The sequence below is a fragment of the Lampris incognitus genome, chromosome 18, assembly GCF_029633865.1.
Source record: "Lampris incognitus isolate fLamInc1 chromosome 18, fLamInc1.hap2, whole genome shotgun sequence".
NCBI lineage: Eukaryota > Metazoa > Chordata > Actinopteri > Lampriformes > Lampridae > Lampris > Lampris incognitus.
In genome coordinates, this window is record NC_079228.1 from 33346382 (window position 1) to 33371275 (window position 24894).

The following is a 24894-nucleotide window of genomic DNA, read 5'->3' on the forward strand; positions in this document are numbered from 1 at the left end:
TCTATCTATCTATCTACTCTATCTACTCTGTCTGTCTATCTATCTATCTATCTATCTATCTATCTATCTATCTATCTATCTAGCTGTCTGTCTGTCTGTCTGTCTGTCTATCTATCTATCTAGCTATCTATCTATCTATTGTACTGGCAGAACTGTCGTTCCTCAATGTTCTCAGCAGAAATTATACATAAGTACACGTTTTTACAGTCTTAGATTAAGTAAAATATATTTAGTTGTTATCAGTGAGTTTGCATTAATACTGAATGTACCAATTATTTGAAATATATCATTTATTTCAAATATACTGGCTCGTATTTATTTGAAATAAATTGTCAGGAAGGCCAAGATGAGCCAAGCTGCTAATATGCCCACACCAACTCAGGAATGCACCCCCCCCCAACACACACACACACACGCACACACACGCACACGCACACACACACACACACACACACACACACACACACACACACACACACACACACACACACACACACACTTTCCTGTGATATTTCTAAAGACATTCCATTCCAGTTGTTTGATTGGCTGGTTGAATAATTCATAAAAAAGCCATTACTAGTTGTATATATGCCCTTGGGTATCAACCACATCCCCATTTCCCTCTGCACACACACACACACACACACACACACACACCATAACACTTGGTAATATAATCACACACAAAGAAATACATACAGTAATCACACACCTTGTAAACACAGTGATATAATTTGTCTCCAATAACACATGAACCTGTGTGTGTGTGTGTGTGTGTGTGTGTGTGAGTGTGTGTGTGGGGGGGGGGGGCTAGAGGAATGTATTGAATTGCATCCCTGAGTTGGTGTTAGTGGTTTAACTCTCCTTAGCCATCGTGACAGAGTCATTGTTAATCCAACACCGACAACTTGCCATTTCTCTTTCCACCCACACCCCTTCTCCCCCTCTACTTTCCCAACTCCCAAACTGAAGTTTCCAATAGTATAGATTCTCTCTCTCTCTCTCTCTCTCTCTCTCTCTCTCTCTCTCTCTCTCTCTCTCTCTAACACACACACACACTCACTCACTCACTCACTCACTCACTCACACACACACACACACACACACACAAGGATATAACCGTTCACAGTTCCAGTGTTGTGGGTTGTTAGAGAACAGGCGTGTCTCTGTGAAGCCTTCCTGGCTGTGAACCATGTCAGCGTAGTTGTCTGGCCTTTGTAAACAGGCCATGAAATGTTAAAGAACTGACAACTTTGTCATGTTAATACACATAACTGCTTGGTCACTTCCTTATCTGCAAGAACGCCAACGTTTGTCTCGTGTTTGAGGGTTTCTTTTTAACCTTCTGTTGATTTAAATTCAAGTTTTACTTGTACACAGCGTACGCTGTAGGAAAATTATTAGCCTTGATTATTTTTGACTCAACTAACAATTTGTAGTTGCAAAAGGATAGACATCAGACAGAGAAGCAGCTAAAAGCAGTATCCCACGGGGCCCCGATTGGGCCCCTGTTGCTCCTCGTTTACATAAATTAATTTGCTCGCTACACCATGCTTCTGGTATGTTATTATTGTTGTGCTTTATTACCATTATTCTATCATTGTAATGCCTTGAGACAAAAATGGAGCGAAAACACACACACACACACACACACACCTCAAAGCTATTTGTTATTGTACATTATTCAACAGTAACAGAGGATGTCTTTGTGTGCAAATGATTAAAAGATAGATAGCAATGGCCCTTAATGGCAGCGTGATGCGAACACCAACCACTTATCCCAGCATGCAGTATAAACAGTAAATATACATTTACACACACCTGCCCCCTAGCAAACACATCATAAATACCAAACATAAACATGAGGCCATCCACCACTTATCCCAGTATGGCTTGACAGCGCGAGTACATGTACTCCTGTCTAACTGCCTCTCTGCCACACACCTCTTTGATGGTTCAGGTTAGCACACTACACGCAACGTTAGTCTTTATTCACGCTAGACACACAGACTTGCACACACACAATACACACACACACACTTGTGAATGTACTACATACATGAACTTTAGCACTTTGTCTGCTGTCTCTCCCTCTCACGCTCTCTCTCTCTCTCTCTCTCACACACACACTCACACACACACACACATACACACATACAAATGTCTGTCAGTCTCTCTGTCCCGCTAAGACACATATAATTGGAGAGGTTTTCATTCCAAGATACTTAATATTTTCAACAACAAAAAAACCTTTCCTTAAGTATTTCATATCAATATTTATATAATATATGGCACTCATTTGTCTTTAGACTTAAATTACCTGATATTCTGTACAAAAGGTCTAACTGTTTCTTTTGGGTGGGGGTGGGGGGGTTGAGCTGTGTGAAACAGTGAACGTTGAATCTGGAATGAAACCCACTCCCTGTAATCTACACACGTACACACAGAAACACGCACACCGGTGGGTCATGTCCAACATACCTCGACAAATCGGAGCTGGGAAGTCCCACACAGCGGTGTTGCCTGTGTTGGTGATGCAGGTGAGCGTGGCGTGGCCGTCTAAGACGTACCCGGGGACGCAGCTGTACCGCACGCTGTCTCCCACGGCGAAATGACCACCGCCGCTCAGCACCGCCTTGGGAGGAATGCCGGGGTTACCACAGGATGTACTCTGGAGCTCTGGAGAGGTGACAGCGGAGAGAGAGAGACATTTGTATGTAAATGGATTAAAAAAAAATCCTCAGTTTGCCGACATTGATCATCAACACCTGAACCGAACTCAACCAAATTACAGGAAGCTGAAAGGAGCTGATGTGAAGGGACGCGAGCTGCACTGCACTGAACTGAAGTGAATTGAGAAGAGACACATTTAACGCCATACTCAATCAGTCAATCAAATTTAATTCAAAGCTCATTTCACATATTAAAAAGCTATGCAATTCAATTCACATTAAATTGTACTGATGAAAAGAACGTAATAATAAAAGGAGATCACAGTAGACTTACACTACCTTTATTGTCATTTTCACATGTGCATGTCTTATACATACAGGGGAACGAGACTGCGTTTCACATGGCCACATAAAAACAAATAACGCACAATAAATATGAAAAACAAAAAGAACATTGAAAACGAAAAGTACTTCACAAACCTCAACATCACAAGCACACCTGACCAAGTGAGTTTCTGGCAGCGATAGTTGTGCAGGTGCGTTGTTTAGAGTGACAGAGTGCAGTTTACTGTGCAAAAGGAAAAAGGTCAAAAAGTCTGTGTGGAAGGTCTGAGTGTTCAGGCTGTTGAGGAACCTCACAGCCAGAGGAATGAAACTGTTGCATAATCTGGTGGAGGAAGCATGGATGCTCCGGTACCTCTTGCCAGAGGGTAGGAAGGTGAAGTGGGTGTGGGAAGGGTTGGTGGGGTACATCACGATTCTGAGGGAGTTATGGGTGCATTGTAGATGGCCTGGATGGACGGGAGAGCAGTTCCTATGATCTTTCCAGTTGTCTTCACTATCCTTTGTAGGTACTTGCAGTCAGAGGCAATGCAACTCTCATGCCAGACAGTAATACAGCTGATCAGAATTTTCTCTATGGTGCCTCTGTGAAATGTGGTGAGGATGGGTGGGTGGTGGTGGGGGGGGGGGCCTTGCCTTCTTGAGATACTGCACGATGGGGAGATGCTGCTGGGGCATCTTGGAGAGCGCAGGGAGATGTGAGGATCAGGAGAGGTCCTCTGTGATGTGCACTCCCAGGAACTTGGCACTGCTGACTCTCTCCATGTCCATACCATCGATGGTCAGGGGTACATGGTGGGCTCTGTTCTTTCTAAAGTCGATGATAACCTCCTTAGTTTTCCTTATGTTTAGGGAGAGGTTGTTGATTTTGCACCACACCGCCAGTTGGTCCACCTCTGCTCTGTATGGTGATTCATCATTGTTGCTGACAAGGCCTACCGCTGTAGTGTCTTCAGCAAACTCTATAATGAGGTTGGAGGTGGATGATGCTGTGCAGTCATGGGTCAGCAGGGTGAACAGGAGTGGACTGAGCAAACAGCCTTGTGGAACGCCGGTGCTCAGTGTGATGCTGCTGGGGGTGATCCTACTGATTTGGACTGACTGTGGCCTCCTGATAAGAAAGTCCAGCACCCAGTTGCAGAGGGAGGTTTAAAGGCCCCGGTGACTCAGCTTTCCGATCAGGTGTTGATGTATGATTGTGTTGAAAGCTGAGCTGAAGTTAATGAACAACATCCTCACATAGCTGTTCTTTCTCTCCAGGTGGGTGAGGTTTGAAGAGAATGAAAGCTATGTGGGGATGTTGTTCAATGACTTTAGCTCAGTAAATGAATACATTTAATTAATTAACCTTAATAGAATAGAGTGAAGAATATATAACATCCATCCATCCATCCATTATCCAAACCACTTATCCTGCTCTCAGGGTCACGGGGATGCTGGAGCCTATCCTAGCAGTCATTGGGCAGCAGGCGGAACATATAACAGTATAATAAAATAGAATGACATGATTCAAATTAAAACTGATTGAATTAAAACAGACAGAATAATCAATCAACAGCCGATAAAGAGCTAATAAATGACAGTAGATGTTATCCTAGATAAAAGTGCAATCTAGACAAAACAAAAAAACTGCTAAGTTATGATTTACATAACGTATACCAAAAACCCTAAAGAATGAAGGAGTACTTGGACCTTTTAATGGAGCAGCGTGCTTTACTCATTTAGTTTCTCAACCCACATTTGAAATGGCAACCTTGCAATTATAATCTGGCCTATTTGAACTATGGGCTATGCCACCATGAAAGAGAAAAAAAAAAGAACAGCTATCAACCACAGAATGTTGAATTAGTTCATCTTGACATCTACCCACCTAAGTGACCTCTTCAGTCTCGAGACTGAGGAGGTCACTTAGATGGGTGATTAAACGTTTCTCTCCCAATAAACATTGTGTCCAGATGAACTGATTCAACTTTCTGTGATTTTCTTGCCTGAATTATTGAGCATGCATAAAGACAACAGCTATCAACACGCCTGTAAATTCAATTCATATTCAAAGTTCATTGGTCTACAGTGTTATTTCTATGTAGTCTTTTGCCTGCTAGCCCAGCACAAATATATTTTATTTTTTCTTGGTTCATTTTTAAATAGCCTACATAAATCACTATACATAAGACGCAGTGGAGGACCTACACCCCTCTCTCTATCAACAGGGTCCCAGCAGAGAGGGTGAGCAGCTTCAGGTACCTCGATGTTCACATCACTGAGGATCTAAGAAGGACACCTCATACAGAGACTCTGGTGAAAAAGTCGAGGCAGCATCTTTATCACCTCAGGCAATTGAAGAAGTTCAGTGTCTCCCCACAGCGCCAGAAAACCTTTTACTCAGGTGCCATTGAGAGCATCCTGGAAGGATACATCACTGCCTGGTATGGGTATACATCTCAAGACCAAAAAAGCCCTGCAGAGAATGGTACAGTTGGCTGAGTGTACGATCGGGTCCACACTCATCCTCCTACAGGACTTATACACTAGGCTGTGCAGGACCAGGGCTAGAGGGATTATTATAGCTCCCCACCACCCCAATAACGGATTGTTTCAGCTGCTGCCATTAGGCAGACATATCCTCAGCCACAAGGCATTACAATAACAATTGTAATACCACTGCCACTTTTACCACTGTCCAAGTCAAGCCAAGTCAATTTTATTTGTATGGCTCATTATCACATATTACAAAGTTGCCTCAGTGGGCTTTACAGCAATACAACATCCTGTTCATAGAACCTCGCATCGGATAAGGAACAACTCCCTAAAAAAACCTTTAGGGCAGCTTACGCCAGCCCGAGCTTTAAGACTTTTTCTCTTTTCCACTGCGCCCTGGCCGGCTTTACGTTTGGGCTTGTATTTCAACTTCTGCTGGAAGTTAATCAAGACAGTAACACTCGAAGACCGCAATAATAATAATAATAATAATAATAAAGCATCATCACAATCACATCGCATCATCTAAGACGGAAAAGATCCAAAATGCAGAATCTGTGGAATGTACGAAGAAACCATCGACTACATTGTCTCAACCTGCTTGGAACTGGTAAAGACCAAGTACATATACAGGCACAACAAGGCAGCAGCATACGTGCACTGGAAGATCTGCAGGAGTTACAAGATCAAGATGACTGAGAAGTGGTATGAACATCAACCAAAAACGGTCACTGAGAACAATGATATCACCATCCTCTGGGACATGCCCATCTACACTGACAGAGAGATAAAAGCCAACAAGCAAGGACAGGAAGCAAAAGAGGTGCATGCTCATCGACATGGCAATACCATCCAAAAAAAAAAAACCTCAGTGAAAATTACAGAGAAGCTGACCAAGTACAAAGACCTGGAGATTGAAATCACCAGTATGTGGGGTATGAAGACCAAATCAACCCCAGTGGTCATTGGAGCTCTAGGACTCATGAAGAGGGGAATGGAAAAGTTCACCAACCGTATCCAAGGCAACATCAGTCCAGGAGATTGCCCTGCTCAGAACAGCCCACATATTACGAAAAGTACTGTCAATCAAGTGACATCTGCCCTATAGTGCCTCAGGTCCATAATTTGGACCCGGCGCTACAGGATGTAAAACAGGAAACATGAAAGAAATAATAATAATAATAAACTTTATTTATATCGCACCTTTCTGTACAGCGTTACACGATGCCTCACACAACAGGATAAAATAATGCATAGTCAAGATAAAACAACAAAATACAATAAAAACATAGGACATAATGCCAGATCTGCTCCATAAAACAAGGTAAAACAGTCAGGATAACATCACAAGAGGACAATTAAAACGAAGAGAAATAGAGCCGAATAAACAAGGATTATAATAAAAACTATTAAAATAAGGTGATGAAAGAAAAATATAAAATATAAAGAATTAAAAATGTAAAATTATAAAAGTAAAAGATATACACAGTATAAGAAAATAAATAAAAATTGGGTAACAAAAGATTTACTATAAAAAAGCCTTTCTGTAAAACTAAGTTTTAAGAAGTGATTTAAAAGAAGGCAGTGAGGTTGCTAGCCTAATTTCCTCAGGTAGGGAGCTGCACAGCTGTGGGGCTCTTACAGAATCACCTTTAGTAACAAGGCTGGCTGAGGGAACAGTTAAAAAGGACCTGCCTGAGGGCAGCAGGCAGTGACCAGGCCCATGGGGTGTGAGTAAATCAGTAACATATGTAGGGCCAAGGCCATGTAGGGCTTTAAAAGTAATTAGTAAAAGTTTAAAATCAATCCTATACCTAACAGGTAGCAAGTGAAGCATTGCAAGAATGGGAGTGATGTGTTCATGTCTTTTGGAATTTGTTAACAGTCTGGCACCTGAGTTTTGGACGAGCTGGAGGCAGGAGATGGGCTTTTGACTGAGCCCTGAATACAGGAAGTTACAATAATCCAGACATGATGAGATGAATGAATGATGACTTTTTCAAGGTCCGTTTGAGATAGAATTTTTTTTTCTTTTGCAATGTGCCTAATTTGGAGAATGCAAGACTGTAATACCTTGGTTATTTGCATGTCAAAATGGAGCTTGGAGTCAAAAAAGACACCCAAATTGCGGGCAGAGTGCTTACTTAACATTGGAGGACACAATTTGACTCTTTTCCAGGTCACCAGTTAGATTAGGGGGGCCAAATAAAAGGACCTCAGATTTGGACTCATTGAGTCAGAGGACGTTTTGTGACATCAAGCAATTAATATCGAAGAGACAAGCCATAACATGAGAAAGATCGTGTGTGTGTGTGGGATATAAAGTTGGGTGTCGTGAATGTCATCCGCATAACAGTGAAAATTAATATCATGTTGATGGATCATCTGACCCAGGGGGAGCATGTAAATGGAAAATAACAATGGACCAAGAATTGACCCCTGGAGGACACCACATGCGAGGGGGGCTGGGGATGAGGATAATTCTCCCTTTATAACAGAGAAAGATCTGTCAGATAGGTAGGGTAGAAAACCAGGCAAGAGCAGTATCCTTAATGCCAACATAGTTTTCCACGTGATTTACAAGGATGTCGTATTTGACCCTATCAAAAGGGGAACTCAGGTCAAGCAGAATTAAAATTGAGCAAGCATCAGTCAGCAGTGAGCAATAAGTCATTCGTAACTTTAATGAGAGCTGTTTCTGTGCTGTGGTGGGTACGGAATCCTGATTGAAATTGCTTGAAAATACTACAACTATTCATGTGTGTGATTAGTTGAAGAGCAACAGACTTTTCTGAGTTTTTTAGGTAGATGTGAAATTGGTCTAAAATTGCTTAAAACAAGAGGGTCGAGAGTAGGCTTCTTCAAGAGAGGTCAGACTATTGCATGTTTAAAACTAGATGTGAACAAACTGGTAGACAGTGAGCAGTTGATAATGGAGAGAATTTGTGGGCCAACAGTGTAAAATCCCTCTTTCAGAAATCTAGTGGGGATGGTGCCCAGTTGACAGGTGGAAGAGTTCAAGTGTGAGATTAACTCTTCTACGTAGGTCTAATAGAGAAATTTGCTTAAAGCGAGTCAGACTGGTAGAGGGTTCAGTGCAAGTGGGGAGATTGCTTAAAACATTGTTTTAGCCGCTGCATGCCGGTTTGCCATGTATATTTTATAATCTTTTATTTTATCCTTTTATATTTTTGTGTAATGCAAACTTTTTTTTTGTAACTGTTGTCATTAGAGTAGGGCTCTTATGTCAGACCCTTTCATCTCCCAGTGACAGGACCAAGACCCAGAACACACGTGCCAATTGTGTGTATTGCTTCCGCGTTGCCTCTGCTAAGCTAAGCCTCTCCAACATGGATCCATTCTTCTAGTTGAACCTCTGAACCAATTCCCTCGAAGTAATTCTCCTCCAGCTCTCACTACAGCAACCTGAAGGTCGCCGTGCCTGCTCCAGCATGCCTGATGTCCTGCGGGAAAGCCTGCTATAATCTTCAGCCATTCAACACCACAGAAACAACGGCTCTCCTCCGGCCATCACCACGGCAACCCGAAGTTGACCGAGTCTGCTTCAACACACTCGAGGCCCACCGGAGGAGCCTGCCACCAAGCCATCTATCACCGCAAGTAGGGCAAACCCATCTTCCTTATGTTCTGCATGCGAGACTGATCCAAAAGAGCTACCCTAAATGGTCCCTTTTTCCAATTGGCTTTAGTCGCCCCATTGCGTTCAGATTCATTTTTGATTTCATTAACCTCCAAATTGATTAATTCATTCAATCTGTCAGCAACAAGTTGTTAGTTTGATGCCCATTCACCCATCCATCCCCTCATTTATTCTCCCATTCATTCAGTCATTCGTGTTCAATTTCTTTCACCACTTGCTCCAATTGTATATATGTATATATGCTAACTACCCCATTAGTTCGTCAATATATATTCCCATCTAGAGCAGACAGGTGAAGTAATCACAATCTTTTTTTTGTGTTGTGTGTTGCTTGCGAGATGAGATGGAGGTCCATGAATTGAGAATTCACAACTTTCAGATCTGTGACTGATTAATTTGGTTTATCTAATTTTCTTTCCTCTGGAAAGCAGTGCCCTCAATTTTCAACGAGTGCAAAATTTAAATTATAGTATAGTTACACAACAGAATCTTGAATCTAATTCTCATGGAGAACATGTTCAATTTTGAAGTGACAACATGTCAGGTAAAAGCAGGCTTTCAGAAACAGTTAAAAGTGTTGGGGGGGGCGGTGACTGACAGCCCACGCAAATAACTGCGACATTTCCAACGTGACAAATTCAAATACATTTTCCTTCCAGCTCTAGCAGTACAGCGAAAGAACAAGAAAAGGAAGGGCGGAGAGGGAGAGAGAGAGAGAGAGAGAGAGAGAGAGAGAGAGAGAGTGCTGTTTATAGGTAATCCCATTATTCCCCCCTAGATTCATTCACAGCCCTTCACATACTGGAGCAAGACACACAAATCTGTACACACATGTGCACGCTCACACATGCATTGTACACACACACACACACACACACACACACACACACACACACACACACACACAGAATGGCTATTACAAGCCATAAACCAGGAAGTAGATGGGACAAGTGGGACCAACTGCGGTCTTATGGTTTCAGCTTGATTGATACAAGTATGAAACTCTTCAGACAGAAAGAGAGCGGTAGGGGGAGGGAGAGAGAGCCAGGGTGAAAGACAGAGAAAGATCAGAGAGTGAGACAGATTGAGGCAAATATCAAAGGAAAACAAACACATAGAGCAAGTGGGATTCTATCCAACCTCCAGGGTTATTGTCTCTGCACAATGAAGTAGGAAACTCGGCAGTAAGGTAGGGAGGAAGGGAATGGTTACAGGACGGAAGAATGGAGAGAAAATCGAGAAAGACAGTGCTCAGTCTCTTCCCACAGAGATATGGAAGCGTGACTTCACCTTTGTTTAAATGATACCCTCAGTAAAAAAAAAAAATGCTGTTTTGTATTTGAAGGAGGGGGTTGGAAAGAGTTGCTGCTCTGTACCAAATGCAGACTGATAGCTTTGCCAGGTGCTGAGGTTTCTGTTTTCTAAAAGCTGAGTTACACCTTCGAATCTTTAATTTGGTAAACAGACCAGTAGAGGTCGCCCTGCCCTTTAGAAATCCACTGTCCTTCCAAAAAACTATGCCTCTCCACACAGCGTTCATCCCGCTGCGCGTTTCAGCTTTCCGATATGGAAAATTCAGCCTTGCGACAAACATGAAAAAATCCAAAAATTATTTTTAATCCAAAAACAAAATAAATTAAAAGTAAATAAATGCTGCTTCAAAATAAGAATAGTGTGGAAAACTTGTGTGGAAGACCAGATGACAGAGGCAGAGATTTCTGTCTTATGGCAGTCCTCGTGCCCCATATACCGCACAGCCCTGGGAATGTTCTTTTAATTACAACTGAACAGACTACAACACAATGACTTCCCCCCTGAGGTCACAACCGGCGATGCCAGTCTAAGTCACAGTCCTAAGGTCAGTCAGTCAGTAAACAGTCCTCCACCCAGTCCGAGTCAAAGCCCCAAACAGCAACACATCCCGACATGAACAGAACACTTGAACACGCAAAAAGACAATACAAATTACGACAATCCCAACATTAACAATCCCAAGAGCCCCTGTGCTCCCCCAGCACCAAACCATCAACAGTCAAGAGCGACCGCCTCCTCCAGTCAATACATAGCCCCCATCTGAAAGATCAGTTGTCTTCAACGACTCCATCACCCAACACATAGTCCCTCAAATGCCCAGGTTGCCATTGCTGGCGTACAGGCCGCCTAGGGCTCACAGGAAGTGCAACTGGAGGAGAGTCACACTGATCAGTGCATGGGGTGCTGCCCCTTCCCAACAACAGCTGGAGCAAGGGGGAGGTATGTGGAGAGTCTGTCCTGGTGCAGCACCACCATGCACCCCCGGTCAGGCATGCACACCCCGTACACTACCTCAGACAGCTGGCCCACGGCCTTGCTGGGCCTTGGCCAGTGGCTGCAAAGCTTGGGGGAAATCCCCCTCCTGCGAATGGAGCAATACATCCATACTTTGTCCCCTCCCATAAAGGCCTGCCCAAGGCACCGTGTGCACATGGGGGATCTAATAGCTGCAGAAGGTCGTTCCCTCATCCAGGAGCTTGCCACCTGCGGTATGTCAACCCGTCGTGGAGCTTGAAGTTGCCCCATTGAGAGTGGTAGGCCTTTACCTCGGGCCTCAGCACTGACACTTCTGTCCACTCGGGGCACCGCCCTGGCCCCGGCCAGCCCCTCACCAGCGCCAAGGTCACGTCTGACTCCTGCTGTTGCCTCAGTTGCTGCGTGGTCAACGGGAACCACCTCTCCTTATTGTTGGCGGTCTGGACGGCCGGCACCGTTGGCATCATCTGGCCCCGCTCCTCTGTGCCTGCTGGGCAATGGCTGCTTGGCAACTGGCTCGTTGGTTTTGGGGCCTGTTCGTCCCCTGACTGGAATGGAGCTCAACAGTCTTTGTGCTGAGGGTGATGGTTGCCCCAACACTTTTAACATGAGCTCCCCTGCGGGTCAGCAGATCCAGGCTGATGGTGCACGGGTCCCGGTTGTTGGCGAGCCAGAACTCATTCGCCAGTTCCTTGTCTCCAGCCTGCACTCGCAGTGACTTCTTCCCTCTCATGTCATTCTTTTCTCCCGTCACTCTCATCAGCTGGGTCTTGGTTGATGACCATGCCACTGAGAGTGGGCCGGTGGTGACCGGGAGGATGCCAGGTCCAAGAAAATTATAGACCCGTGTCTACCAGGGCCCAGCAGGGTTGACCATCAAGTTAGCAGTTCAGATACAGTCCTTTGGTGTGACCTAGGCAGCCAATCAGCATGTATCAAACTTGAAGGGGGCTGGAGACTGGAGTGGTGGTCCCCTCACTAGGGCACGCTGCTGTCGTTTCCCCGCCAGCTGGGTGACTCTGGCTTTTGGTGCTGGTGCTGGGTAGTCGCGTGTTATGTGACCAGACTCATCACACCAGTAACAGCAGTCAGGCAGTTGGGGTGGACATTACCTGGAGGTTGGAGGCCATTACTAAGACTGCTGTGGTGGAGGCCAAACTTAGTAGACCTCTTCTGACTTCTTCTCCTTGTAGTTGGCCAACCTGACATGCGGTGGGGAAGGTGGGGTCTTCTGCTGGGTAGGCTGCAAGGAGAGTAACACCTCAGCCCATTCAGCTGTGCAGAGAGCCTCGCTGAGCGATTGGGGTATGGCGAGGTGAAAATGCTGGCACAATCACTCTGGCATGAGCCCCTGCAGGAAAGCGTGGAGGGCCAGCTCCTCTTGGCTGCACTGAACTGCGGGTAATCATGTTGGGCGAGCAGCTGCACATCTGCAGCAAAGGTGCCCAGGCTCTCTCCCTCTTGGCAGTGGCGGCTGGCTAGCTGCTCCCTACTTTGGTCAGTGAAGGGTCTTTGCCCGAATCGCCTCTCCGGCACTATGGTCAGGGCCTGGAGGTCCCACTGCTCCGCTGGGGCTACGTCAAGGAGCACCTGCAAAACCTTTCCCACCAACGCTAAGTCCAACTAATGGCAGCTTCTTCATTGTTCCATCTGCTGTGCTATGCCACTAGTTGGACTTGTGAGAAGTATAGTTCTAGCTGTGTCACCCCATTGTACTTGGGCAGTTTGGCTAGTGTTCCATGCACAGCAGCCGTCCTGGTTGCTAGGGGGCATTCGGTGGCACCGGGCAGCATGTTTCCCCTGTATTGGCCCCCCTGGCCTCTAGGGGGCAGTGCACTGGCACCATCAGGGTGGGCTGGAAAACTTTCATCTCTGGCAGGCTCCGTCTTTTGCCACGCCAGGTTTTCCCATCGCCAACGGGTCAACTCAATGTCCTGCTCCAGTCTATGGCTCTCCCTCTCCATTCTTCAACCCAATTCCACTTCCGACATCAATGTGGCAAGCTTGCATGGAAGAACGGACGACAGAGGGGTATTTCCATTTTATGGCAATCCCCATGCCCCATACACCGCACAGCCCCAGAAATGCTTTTAATTACAATTGAACAGACTACAACACAATGATTTCCCTGACCTCACAACTTGCGATGTCAGTCAAAGTCACGGTTCTAAGGTCAGTCAGTCACTAAACAGTCCTCTACCCAGTCTGAGTCAAACCCCAAAATAACAACACATCTCAACATGAACAGAACACCTGAACATGCAAAAATACAACACAAATCACAACAATCACAACTCGAACATTAACAGCCCCATGAGTCCCTGCGTTCTCCTAGTGCAGAACCATTGACAGTCAGCATGACCGCCTCCTCAGTCGCTACAATAGGTATTGCTTTGAGCATGGACAAAAAATGACTAAAGGCTTAGAGACCGACGCCAAGCAGGCCAAGCCACTGCTAAATGGCACTGTCAGCAGCATTGTCATTCAATATAGGCATGTTATAAATACTGTACAGTGTTTTACAACATTAGCAAATAGTTTACGGTGTTTTACAACATGATTTCCTCTTCACTTGAAATTTCTGCAGGACTCCCGCGTTAGGTAGCTTGTGACATTGTACAATTTCATTGAAGTTAGTTCTGTCAATTGCGGACCCCCGTTGCTAACTGTTGAGGAAAAAAAATACTGATCGCACCTTTGAAACGTCAGAAGCAAGGAAAATATATCAGGAATTCTACTTTTACAATTTTTTTTTATACAGAGTAGTAATCTCCAAATGAAAAGCTAGAATGCAACACAGCGATCCTTTGCCAGACAAACAACAAACTTTTAAATGTCTTTTACACTGCACACACTGGCCACAAACGATTTATGGCCAAGGACTGAACTGTCTGACTGTTTGCTAACTCGGCTGGCTGACTGATTGATCGGTTCTTTGATATGTTACAGTCTTATTCACTCCCTCACACTGGGTGCAGAGAAAGTGACGTGAGAACCGACCGCCTCAAGTCACAGCAAACGACGCAGACAAATAGGGGTGGTTTTGATGGTCAATTAATGAAACTAATACTTTGTAGTTTCACATTTATGCGGGTTATTCTTCCCCATACACAGTCTGGACCAAAAACAAAATGCTTCAAAATACCTTAAATGACTTACCATGTCTCTTTGGGATCCTTATTTCTACAGTAATTAGGAAACGGTCTCCTCTTATGTACGTACCATGTGTGATGGAGAAGAAAATGATTCGATAATGAAATTGGAGATGTAAAAAAATGTCAGGCATTAGACTAGACATGGTAGCAATATGATATGGCACTCTGGAATAACAAAACTCTTGAGGGTTTGCTCTTATTCAGAGTTTTTTTCCCCCATTTTCTAAGTTGTTCTGTTCTTCGTGGGGAAATTTGGTGAAAGGGCAGAAAGAAGTTAATTGAGTGGAAAATCTCTTCACCGAAGACCACAGCAGTTGCCCTCCCCTCCTTATCTACACACAAACACACACACACACACGCACGCACACAGGGTCATCCATCACCGTGGCAACTCCTCGTTCTATGCCGTGATTGGATGTCAAGTTGGCCTAGTGTTGTGACCCGCTGGCCTATCGATTTGGCCAGTCATTGTGCCCATGCTAACTGTCATGCTGTTTGTTGTTCATGGCGCTATCACACACACACACACACACACACACACACACACACACACACACACACACACAAACACACACACGCAAGCGCACACAGTGGCAGTCTCACTGGTTCAGGGTGCTATCAGACACACACACACACCTTTCCTTCCTAACCACCAGTTACTTTATCTTCCATTACCTTCCACTCAGTCCCTCATTTTGTTTTTACCTCCTATTCCTATTCCTGCTTCATTCCATTTCTTATCTTTTTCTGTTTCTCCCCATTGATTTTCACTTTTCCCCATTTCCTCCTGCCGCTTCCCTTTCCCCCTCCCCATCTGTTTCTCCTCCCTTGTCCCTTGTTTTATTTTTTAACGTCTCCCTCCTGCTCCTCTCTGCCTCCTTCTCTCCCTCCTGCTTCCTCATTCCCTCCCTGTCGACTAAAAACTTTGATAAGATGCCAGCTCGTTAGCTTCCCTCTACCAGTCCTCTCACTCGCTCCCGCTCTCTCATCCTAACCCACCTCTCTCCCTTCATTCCTAAGTCTCTCTGCCCTTGGTTTGCATTGAGCATCGCATAGCCTCAGTGTCTTCATTACACTTCTTTATTTAACAGCCAGCAGCTACACCATACCTCTCTGTGGTTCATGGCTTCCCGCCCTTTTCCTTTCACTCTTGATCTCCCTTCCTCCTTCCTTATCTCTCACTTTCCCCCTTTCTCTAACTTATCTTCCAGTCGTTGCGCTCTCTCTCGCTCTCTCTCTCTCTCTCTCTCTCTCTCTCTCTCTCTCTCTCTCTCTCTCTCTCTCTCTCTCTCTCTCTCTGTGTCTCTCTCTTTGTCTCCTCTTGCTCTCCCTGGTTTACCATAACTATGATTTCAGTCTCGGTTGCTTCATTACAAGCTGCTGCTTTATGGGCCATCTGTAGAACTATCTGCATCTGTCACATGCATGCATACACTAAAACACACACACACACACATACACACACATACACACCTTTACGTCCATGCACGAACACCACACCCAGGGCCATTTACCTTGCTTTTATTTTTCCCAAGATAAACAATTACTGCTGAGTCCAGGAAGAGAGAGAGCCACTGAGAGAGAGAGAGAGAGAGAGAGAGAGAGAGAGAGAGAGAGAGAGAGAGAGAGAGAGAGAGAGAGAGAGAGAGAGAGAGAGAGAGAGAGAGAGAGAGAGAGAGAGAGAAAAGTGAGAAAGGTGAACGAGAGGGGAGGGAGTGTGTGTGTGTGTGTGTGTATGAGAGAGAGAGAGAGAGAGAGAGAGAGAGAGAGAGAGAGAGAGAGAGAGAGAGAGAGAGAGAGAGAGAGAGAGAGAGAAGAGGGAAAGTTGCCATGCTCAGAATTTTTAGTGAGACAGATGACACTGCAGACTAGAGTTTTGGAGGGGAGAAGTGAAGAACAACTTGGGCAGTAGAAAAGAAAGAGACAGAGAGAGAGAGAAAGACAGACATACCGAGACACCAAGACAAACTGAGAGGTATGAATTTGGAAGGATGGAGGTTTTAGACCTCTGTCAGCATTAACTTCTATAAGAGATGAACCGAGGTTTACAGCGCAGCAGCATACATGCTGTGCTGGTAGAAAATACAGACTGGAACCCGTTACAAGCAACAACATCCACTGTTTTCCAATAACTGCACCTGAGAAAGGATTCTTAAAAACCCTCCCCTCACCGCATCCCTTGCAGGAGATGTACGTTTTATAAGGACGGTCAGGGAACAGAACTGCGAATGATCTGAAATGGATTCTGAAATTTTTTTACAGAGAGTGGATTTACGTTCTTCTGTGTCTGGGTCGAAGACAGGTTTACACGGAGGGCGGTGAAACGAGTTTCAAGGTTGAAGTCGGCCCACGGTTAGTTCGCTCTTATCAAACTTTGAGCGAAATGGACTATTATTTTCACTGACATACAAAACTTAAGAGACCAAAGAAACTCAAGTAGAAAGTTCTTAACTGTTCATTTGATAGATTTCTACAATCTAATAATTCCTGAGACATAAACAAAGGTCTAAATCAGAATTTAAAAAAGCAAAGAAAAAGAAATAGATAAGCTAAGCTACTTCGTTAGCCACTTAGCTAAGCTACCAGTACGTTCCCATCTGCACTATATTCAAACTTTTTTTTTTTTTTTTTTGCAATTTGTGTGGTCCTATCATCAAAGTTTTTATACACTTGGCTATTTTGGCTGTTAATGAAAGATAGAACTGATTATTTTTAGAAGGATAGTTTTTTTAAAACTTATATTTATTGCATTTTGCATTTTTCAAATCACAATCAACATATGAAATAAATCCAGTATTATCCCCATCCCTCCTCCCTAACATGTCTCCAACGCCCCCCCCAACATCCTCCGAAATGACATTAAGTACAAATAAATATATGACAGATACACAACGACCTCATTTACATAAACACAGACACGGGAGAAAAACTAAATAAATATAAAAAATTAATTAACAAAAAAATTAACTAATTTTTTATCTTTTTAAACCAGTACTTAATTAGACTGTTACAGTTCTGCTCCAACCAAGAAATGATGAGGTTATGAACTATCCCAGTCTGTGATGAGTTAGGTTATCATAGTAGGTAAGAGAAGGCCTCCAGACTCTTTCAAATTTATTTGCATTCCCCTTCAATGTAAACTTGATTTTTTTGAAGCTTCAGGTAAAACATAACCTCTTTAAGCCATCTTGTATAGGATGGTGGCACCGCTCTCTTCCAATTGAGGAGGATGAGACGTCAAGCTAACAGAGTAGTAAAGGCAACCACATTGCACATTTAAGTCGACCACACTGCATCCTCTGACCTCAATCCAAACAGGGCAATAATGGGCTGAGGTACACTTGTCATATTATACATGTCACTCAAGGATTCAAAGACCTTCTCCCAAAAAGTCTGAAGGCTTCAGCATGACCAAAACATGTGCAACCAGTTTGCAGTGGTAGTCTTACATCGATCACAAGTGGATCAATGTTTGGGTATATCCTTGCCAGTTTCTCCTTAATGAGATGAACTATCTTGAGTTGTATTAGACCGTGTCTAGCACAAGGAGATGAGGAGTGCACTAGGTCAAGAAATTAAGTCCACTGGTCCTCTGGAAAGACAGGCCTAGGTCTTGTTCTCAAATTGTTCTTAGGTTGTTTAGAGATTGTGGGTTAATAGTGTTAATTATATCATATATCCAGGAGATGGCACCTTTGAGACTAGTATTAAATCTTCAAAGAGCATCTAAGGGGGTACTTGGAGGTTGCTCTGGGAAAGGGTGGTAGCCTTTTTGTACAAAGTGCCTAATCTGAAGGTACCAGGGGAAAAAAATGGGAGCGTGGCAGAGCATACTTTTCTGACAACTGTTCAAATGATGCAAACACCCCGTTTATATATAAATCTTTAACAACTCTAATGCCATTCCCATGCCAGGCCTGAAAGTCAGGTCTGACATAGAGGGGATGAAAAGATGATTTGCAAAAATAGGAGCCCGAAGTGAAGCGTTTTGCAACCCAAAATGTTTGCGACACTGTACCCAGATCTTTAATGTATGGTTAACTACAGGATTTCAAAAATGCTAGCACTAAGTGGTAAAGGGGCCGAGATTAAGGACGGGAGTTTCAATTTAAAAGATCCCAGTTTTACCCACACTGGAGCTTCTGCACCATCCCTAACCCACATTATAATGTTTTTGATATTGCTAGCCCAATAATAGTGAAGAAAGTGAGACATGGCCATACCTCCTAACTTTTTCGGCCTTTGTAGAAATGACCTAGGAATACGTGAGGTTTTGCCATCCCATATTAATCCAGTGAGGATTTGTACCAGTGATAAAAAAATGTTTTTTAGGAATAAAAATGTGAATACTTTGGAACAAATAGAGAAATCTAGGAAAAATATCCAACTTAATTAGGTTAATCCGGCCAGTTAGTGATAGAGGTAAGGAGCGCCAGAGGTGTATATCCTGCTTGCACTGCTCGATCAGAGGTGTTAAAATAGCATACGAAAGGAGCGAGGTACCACCACCTCGAGATATTTAAATTGGGATGTCACTCTCTTGAATGGAAATGCTGTAGCTGGGATATTGAGGGCCACTGGGTTTACAGGATAAAGTTCACTTTTTTCAAAGTTCAACTTGTAACCTGAGAACCTTCCAAATTGCTCCAAAATAGACAGGGCATGTGGTAGCAAAGATGATTGGTTGGTAATATATAAAAGGAGGTCATCAGCATAAAGAGATAATTTATGCACAGTATCTCCTCGGGTTATCCCTTCTAAGGCCTGGCACTGACGTAGAGAAGCAGCAAGTGGTTTGATGGCGAGCGCGAAGAGCAGAGGACTCATAGGGCAACCCTGTCTGGTGGATCTATGTCATGGGAAATATCTTGAATGTAAGGCATTCGTATGAACAGAAGCTAAGGGAGATGTGTATAATAATTTAACCTGTGACATATAGTCATTACCAAATCAAAAATTTCTCAACAGTCCTAAATAAATGTTCCCACTCCACCCGATCAAAAGCTCAGGAACATTTGACCGAGTGTGAGTGTAGATAATATCAAAGAGCCCACACATACCTAAGTAGGAATGACTGTTTCTAATAAAGTCGGTTTGATCAGGCAGTACCAGATCAGGAAGAACATTCTCGAGCGGCCTAGCAAGGGATTTAGCAAGGACTTTATAATCCACATTTAGAAGAGAAATTGGTCTACATGATTCACACAGCAGAGGGTCCTTGCCCTTTTTATGCAGAAGATAAATAGAGGCCTGATTCAGGGTATCGGGAGATTCCCATTTGAAAAGTGAAAGATAAAGGGGATATCAGAAAGAAAGCTATCAGAAAGATGGTTTTTAATGCAGACATAAGGAGAGACCGGTAGTGTACAGTAGCAACAGCTGTTCACCACAGCTTCCTGGTTGATCCCTGAAAAACTCCCATGTATTGACCTTATCTTTTATTGACATATATTTTCCAACAGAGACATGGGTCATGGCACAACAGAGTTGGAGTAAAAAGATGAAAATTAGGTGCATGGCATCAAACCACAGCACGGTTAGTTTCATGACCTCTGTATCAACATTAAAATGGAAACTCAGGAGTGAGTTCGGTTGAGTTGACGTTTTATCACTTCAAGAGCTGTTTTTCGACTAAAACAAATCCATATATTTCTAATATTGGCACAAAGATTAAAGCAGATGCAATTCAGCCATTGTAATAACACTGACTGTCGCTCAATATTTTGTTTATTTGGTTTTCCCGTTGCTGGTTTGACAGGTACTTCTTGCCCTGATGCGCGCGCACGCGCACGCGCACGCACACACACACACACACACACACACACACACACACACACACACTCACTCACTCACTCACTCACTCACTCACTCACTCACACAGTCAGTCTAATGTGACAGGTTGCAATGCAATGACCTGCTGCTCCATTTAGGTCCAACAGAATGCATGAGTGTGTATGTGTGTGTTATTATCGTAGCTCAACAGAGAAAGAGACAAGGAATTTACAATCAACAACAAAATCGATATTGATGATTAAGTACATCCATACACAGCCAGAGTTCAGGAAATAAGAGAGACAAAAGGACGTCAAAGGACATGGGTGTTTAAGAGAGAGGCTAATACAGTATGTGGCTACAGCATGTATCACTGTTAGAAGTTCATGTTGGTTATGAGGTGTGGAAATGAACCGAGATAGAGGGAGGAAGGGAGATACAGTTTGTAAAACAGATACTCCGGGTGCAGCTCCTCTTCGTCCCGAATGTCGAATAAGGAGTAACAGTAGGGGGTAAAAGTATAAAATCTATTCCAGACAAAATCCCTTTTTTGAGTTTAGTTCCGACTCCCCGTGGTGAAGCATGGGAGAAGGAGCTGAAACACAACTAGTGATTTAACTGAATTTTACCCCCCATCTCATGGCTTTAAAGACCAGATTTAGATCGGCAATACCAGAGGCAGTGCTCCAGCAGAAACTGAAAAGATGTTTTTTTCCCCCCTCTAAACCTGGGGTCAAGCAGCGTTTGAAGCGACTAAATCTCCTAGATACGTCAGCTGTTTCTGAGTACTATTGTGTTATCATGGTGAAAACCGTCTGCTTTAGTGAAAAATAAGCCAACCTCTAGTTCGACTATGGTGGATGGTGTATAAAGACACTTGACACCATATATACCATCTTTGTCATACTATCTTTGTCCACCTGTACACATCCATCTATCTATATACTGTACAGTATATCTATACTGTATATATATTTACACTGTATTCATACACTGTCCTGCCACAGGTCCACTTGTCCCCTTAGAGGGAAGGGTCACTGCAAATCAATACAAAGTTATTCTGAGAGATCAACTTTACCCTATGACGAGACATTTCTATCCTGATGGGAGTGGTCTCTTCCACGATGATAATGTGCCCCCATCCAAAGGACACAAGGGGTCACTGAATGGTTTGTACTCGTATGCTCTCCTGCGACAGATCTACTTGTCCCTGTCGAGGGAAGGGTCACTTCCCACACTAACTTTGTATTCAAAGTTATTCTGAGTGATCACCTTTATCCTATGATGAGACATTTCTATCCTGATGGGAGTGGTCTCTTCCACAATGACAATGCCCTCATCCACAGGGCACGAGGGGTCACTGAATGGTCTGATGAGGATGAAAATGATGTAAATCGTATGCTATGGCCTTCAGTCACCAGAGCTCAACCCAATTTAACACCTATGGGAGATTTTGGACTGACGAGCTAGACGGCGCTCTCCACCACCATCATCAAAATACCAAATGAGGGAATATTTTTTGAAAGAATGGTGCTCCATCCCTCCAGTAGAGTTCAGAGACCTTCTTGCTATGAGGCAACAGAACTAACCACTGGGCCACCGTGCCGCCCAATACTTACATACCCATGTAGATAACTGCCAACACTTCCTCAGGTGTTGTGTGCCTTTTCCACTGTGCAATATGACGTCTAACTTGAATGTCTGTGTCGCTCTATAAATGTCTACACCTTTCGATTCTACGTAATGGGACAGTCGTGTATCATCTGTTTAGCGTTAAGTCAATGTTGCATTTTGTACCGAGGCAAATTCACGTACGTAAGTCCTCAATTTTGGCAGTAAAGTGTTTCTGATATCTGATAACTGGTTAGGGATTGTGGTTCTCTCCATATCCACATTGGAATTGAGTTTAGCGTGAGTATTTAGTTCAGAATGAAGTTTCTATTAAAAAGAAAAAGAAGAAGAAAAACCTACACTAAGCCAACCATTTTCCTCAAATTTTACCAGCATGCTTCTTGACCTAAAAACCTGTAGACTTGCTCTCATCAGTGAGACATAATCTCAAACTGATGTCAGGTTTACAGGAGCTGTGGTTACCTCTGTTAACTTGGGTATCATGGTGAGGCAGGACTGCAAAGTTATCCATAAACAATCAGATGATGGGATTTATTTCCACAATTTATAACAGTGTAATTTGGCAGTACGGAGGCGTTTAAATTATATCATCCAAGTATCTGAAAGTGCCTGTGTATTTGATGAAGCGCTTGGATTATGATTTGAGACTGACAAGCGATCTGTCTCAAATGTGTTTTTTTTGTGTCATCTCTTTGACTCACACTTGATAAATTATCCTCTGTGCTAAATCGCTTAACAGCAAACAGACATCGTCACTAGTTACTGACTCTGCCCTGAGGCTGTTTAGGGAAAAAAAGTTGATTAAAATTGTTAAATGCAATATATGTAAGTTTATATATATAAAATACATTTTTTATATTTTAATATACACTCACTGGCCACTTTATTAGGTACACCTTGCTAGTACCGGGCTGGACCCCCTTTTGCCTTCAGAACTGCCTTAATCCTTCGTGGCATAGATTCAACAAGGTACTGGAAACCTTCCTCAGAGAGTTTGGTCCATATTGACATGATAGCATCACGCAGTTGCTGCATATTTGTCAGCTGCACATCCATGATGCGAATCTCCCGGTCCACCACATCCCAAAGGTGCTCTATTGGATTGAGATCTGGTGACTGTGGAGGCCATTTGAGTACAGTGAACTCATTGTCATGTTCAAGAAACCAGTCTGAGATGATTCGAGCTTTATGACATGGCGCGTTATCCTGCTGGAAGTAGCCATCAGAAGATGGGAACACTGTGGTCATAAAGGGATGGACATGGTCAGCAACAATACTCAGGTAGGCTGTGGCATTGACACGATGCTCAATTGGTACTAAGGGGCCCAAAGTGTGCCAAGAAAATATCCCCCACACCATTACACCACCACCACCAGCCTGAACCGTTGATACAAGGCAGGATGGATCCATGCTTTCATGTTGTTGACGCCAAATTCTGACCCTACCATCCGAATGTCGCAGCAGGAATTGAGACTCATCAGACCAGGCAACGTTTTTCCAATCTTCTATTGTCTAATTTTGGTGAGCCTGTGCGAATTGTAGCCTCACTTTCCTGTTCTTAGCTGACAGGAGTGGCACCCGGTGTGGTCTTCTGCTGCTGTAGCCCATCTGCCTCAAGGTTCGACGTGTTGTGCATTCAGAGATGCTCTTCTGCATACCTCGGTTGTAATGAGTGGTTATTTGAGTTACTGTTGCCTTTCTATCAGCTCGAACCAGTCTGGCCATTCTCCTCTGACCTCTGGCATCAACAAGGCATTTTTGCCCACAGAACTGCCGCTCACTAGATATTTTCTCTTTTTCGGACCATTCTCTGTAAACCCTAGAGATGGTTGTGTGTGAAAATCCCAGTAGATCAGCAGTTTCTGAAATACTCAGACCAGCCCGTCTGGCCCAACAACCATGCCACGTTCAAAGTCACTTAAATCACCTTTCTTCCCCATTCTGATGCTCGGTTTGAACTGCAACAGATCGTCTTGACCATGTCTACATGCCTAAATGCATTGAGTTGCTGCCATGTGATTGGCTGATTAGAAATTTGCGTTAACGAGCAGTTGGACAGGTGTGCCTAATAAAGTGGCCGGTGAGTGTATATATACATATATTTTGTTTATATATATATATATCTAAAGGCTAACAGCATTTTATTTTGCTCATCATTTGAATTACAACTTTCTCAACAATGTCAATACAATGCAAAACACAAGTGTTCCATAATCGCACACTGGTGCAATATTTTAACACAAATTCATTTCCCTCCCCAACAGATTGAGAGTCAATATAGCTGCTTTTACAGAAAGTCCTTTTCACACCTATCACCCACTTCTCTCATGATTAAGTGGCCACTTAGCATGATGGATCTAAAGTGGACACGCCATTGAAAACCTGCATTTTACCACAAAAAATAATCTTTTGTTTTTTTTACCTCATTGCTTGCCCGGGGTAATTAATGAGCGTTATACATGGTTGCGGTTTATAAATCTGTCATATCTATATTTACTTATCTGCGGGTCAATTCAGTTCTTTCAAACTTCATTTCTTTGTGCTGATCAAGCTTGACATTTTAAAGCAACGGCGACTAAAGGTACACGCGTTCGTATGTGGTATCCATCCAACGTCTGCCTCACACCATCAACAGCTGTATTGCAAAGTAGCACCTCAGCACCAGAAGTGAAGGGAACATTTTATCTATCCAGATGTTAACAGCAGGTCAAGATACTGTACATGTAACATTCAACAGTCCGGTGATTCATGGGTTTCACGTTTAGCTGTTGTACAAAGCTACTTTCACAGCTAACCACTCAGTGACATTAAAGAAACACTTCATTTCAGTCCACTTCATTTCACTTCCTCACTGGGCATTTGTCAAAGCCGGGAAGACGCCCAAACAGTGCAC

The 24894-nt window shown here is 43.6% G+C and overlaps 1 protein-coding gene across 1 annotated transcript in view; it reads right to left on the bottom strand.

The window, feature by feature from the left end:
* LOC130128423 (CUB and sushi domain-containing protein 3-like) overlaps positions 1-24894 on the bottom strand; it is a 502508-nt gene that overhangs the window by 345692 nt on the left and 131922 nt on the right. The window contains exon 4 of the mRNA XM_056298036.1: positions 2482-2679. Coding sequence (XP_056154011.1) covers positions 2482-2679 — 198 coding nt within the window. The remainder of the gene's footprint in view (positions 1-2481; positions 2680-24894) is intronic.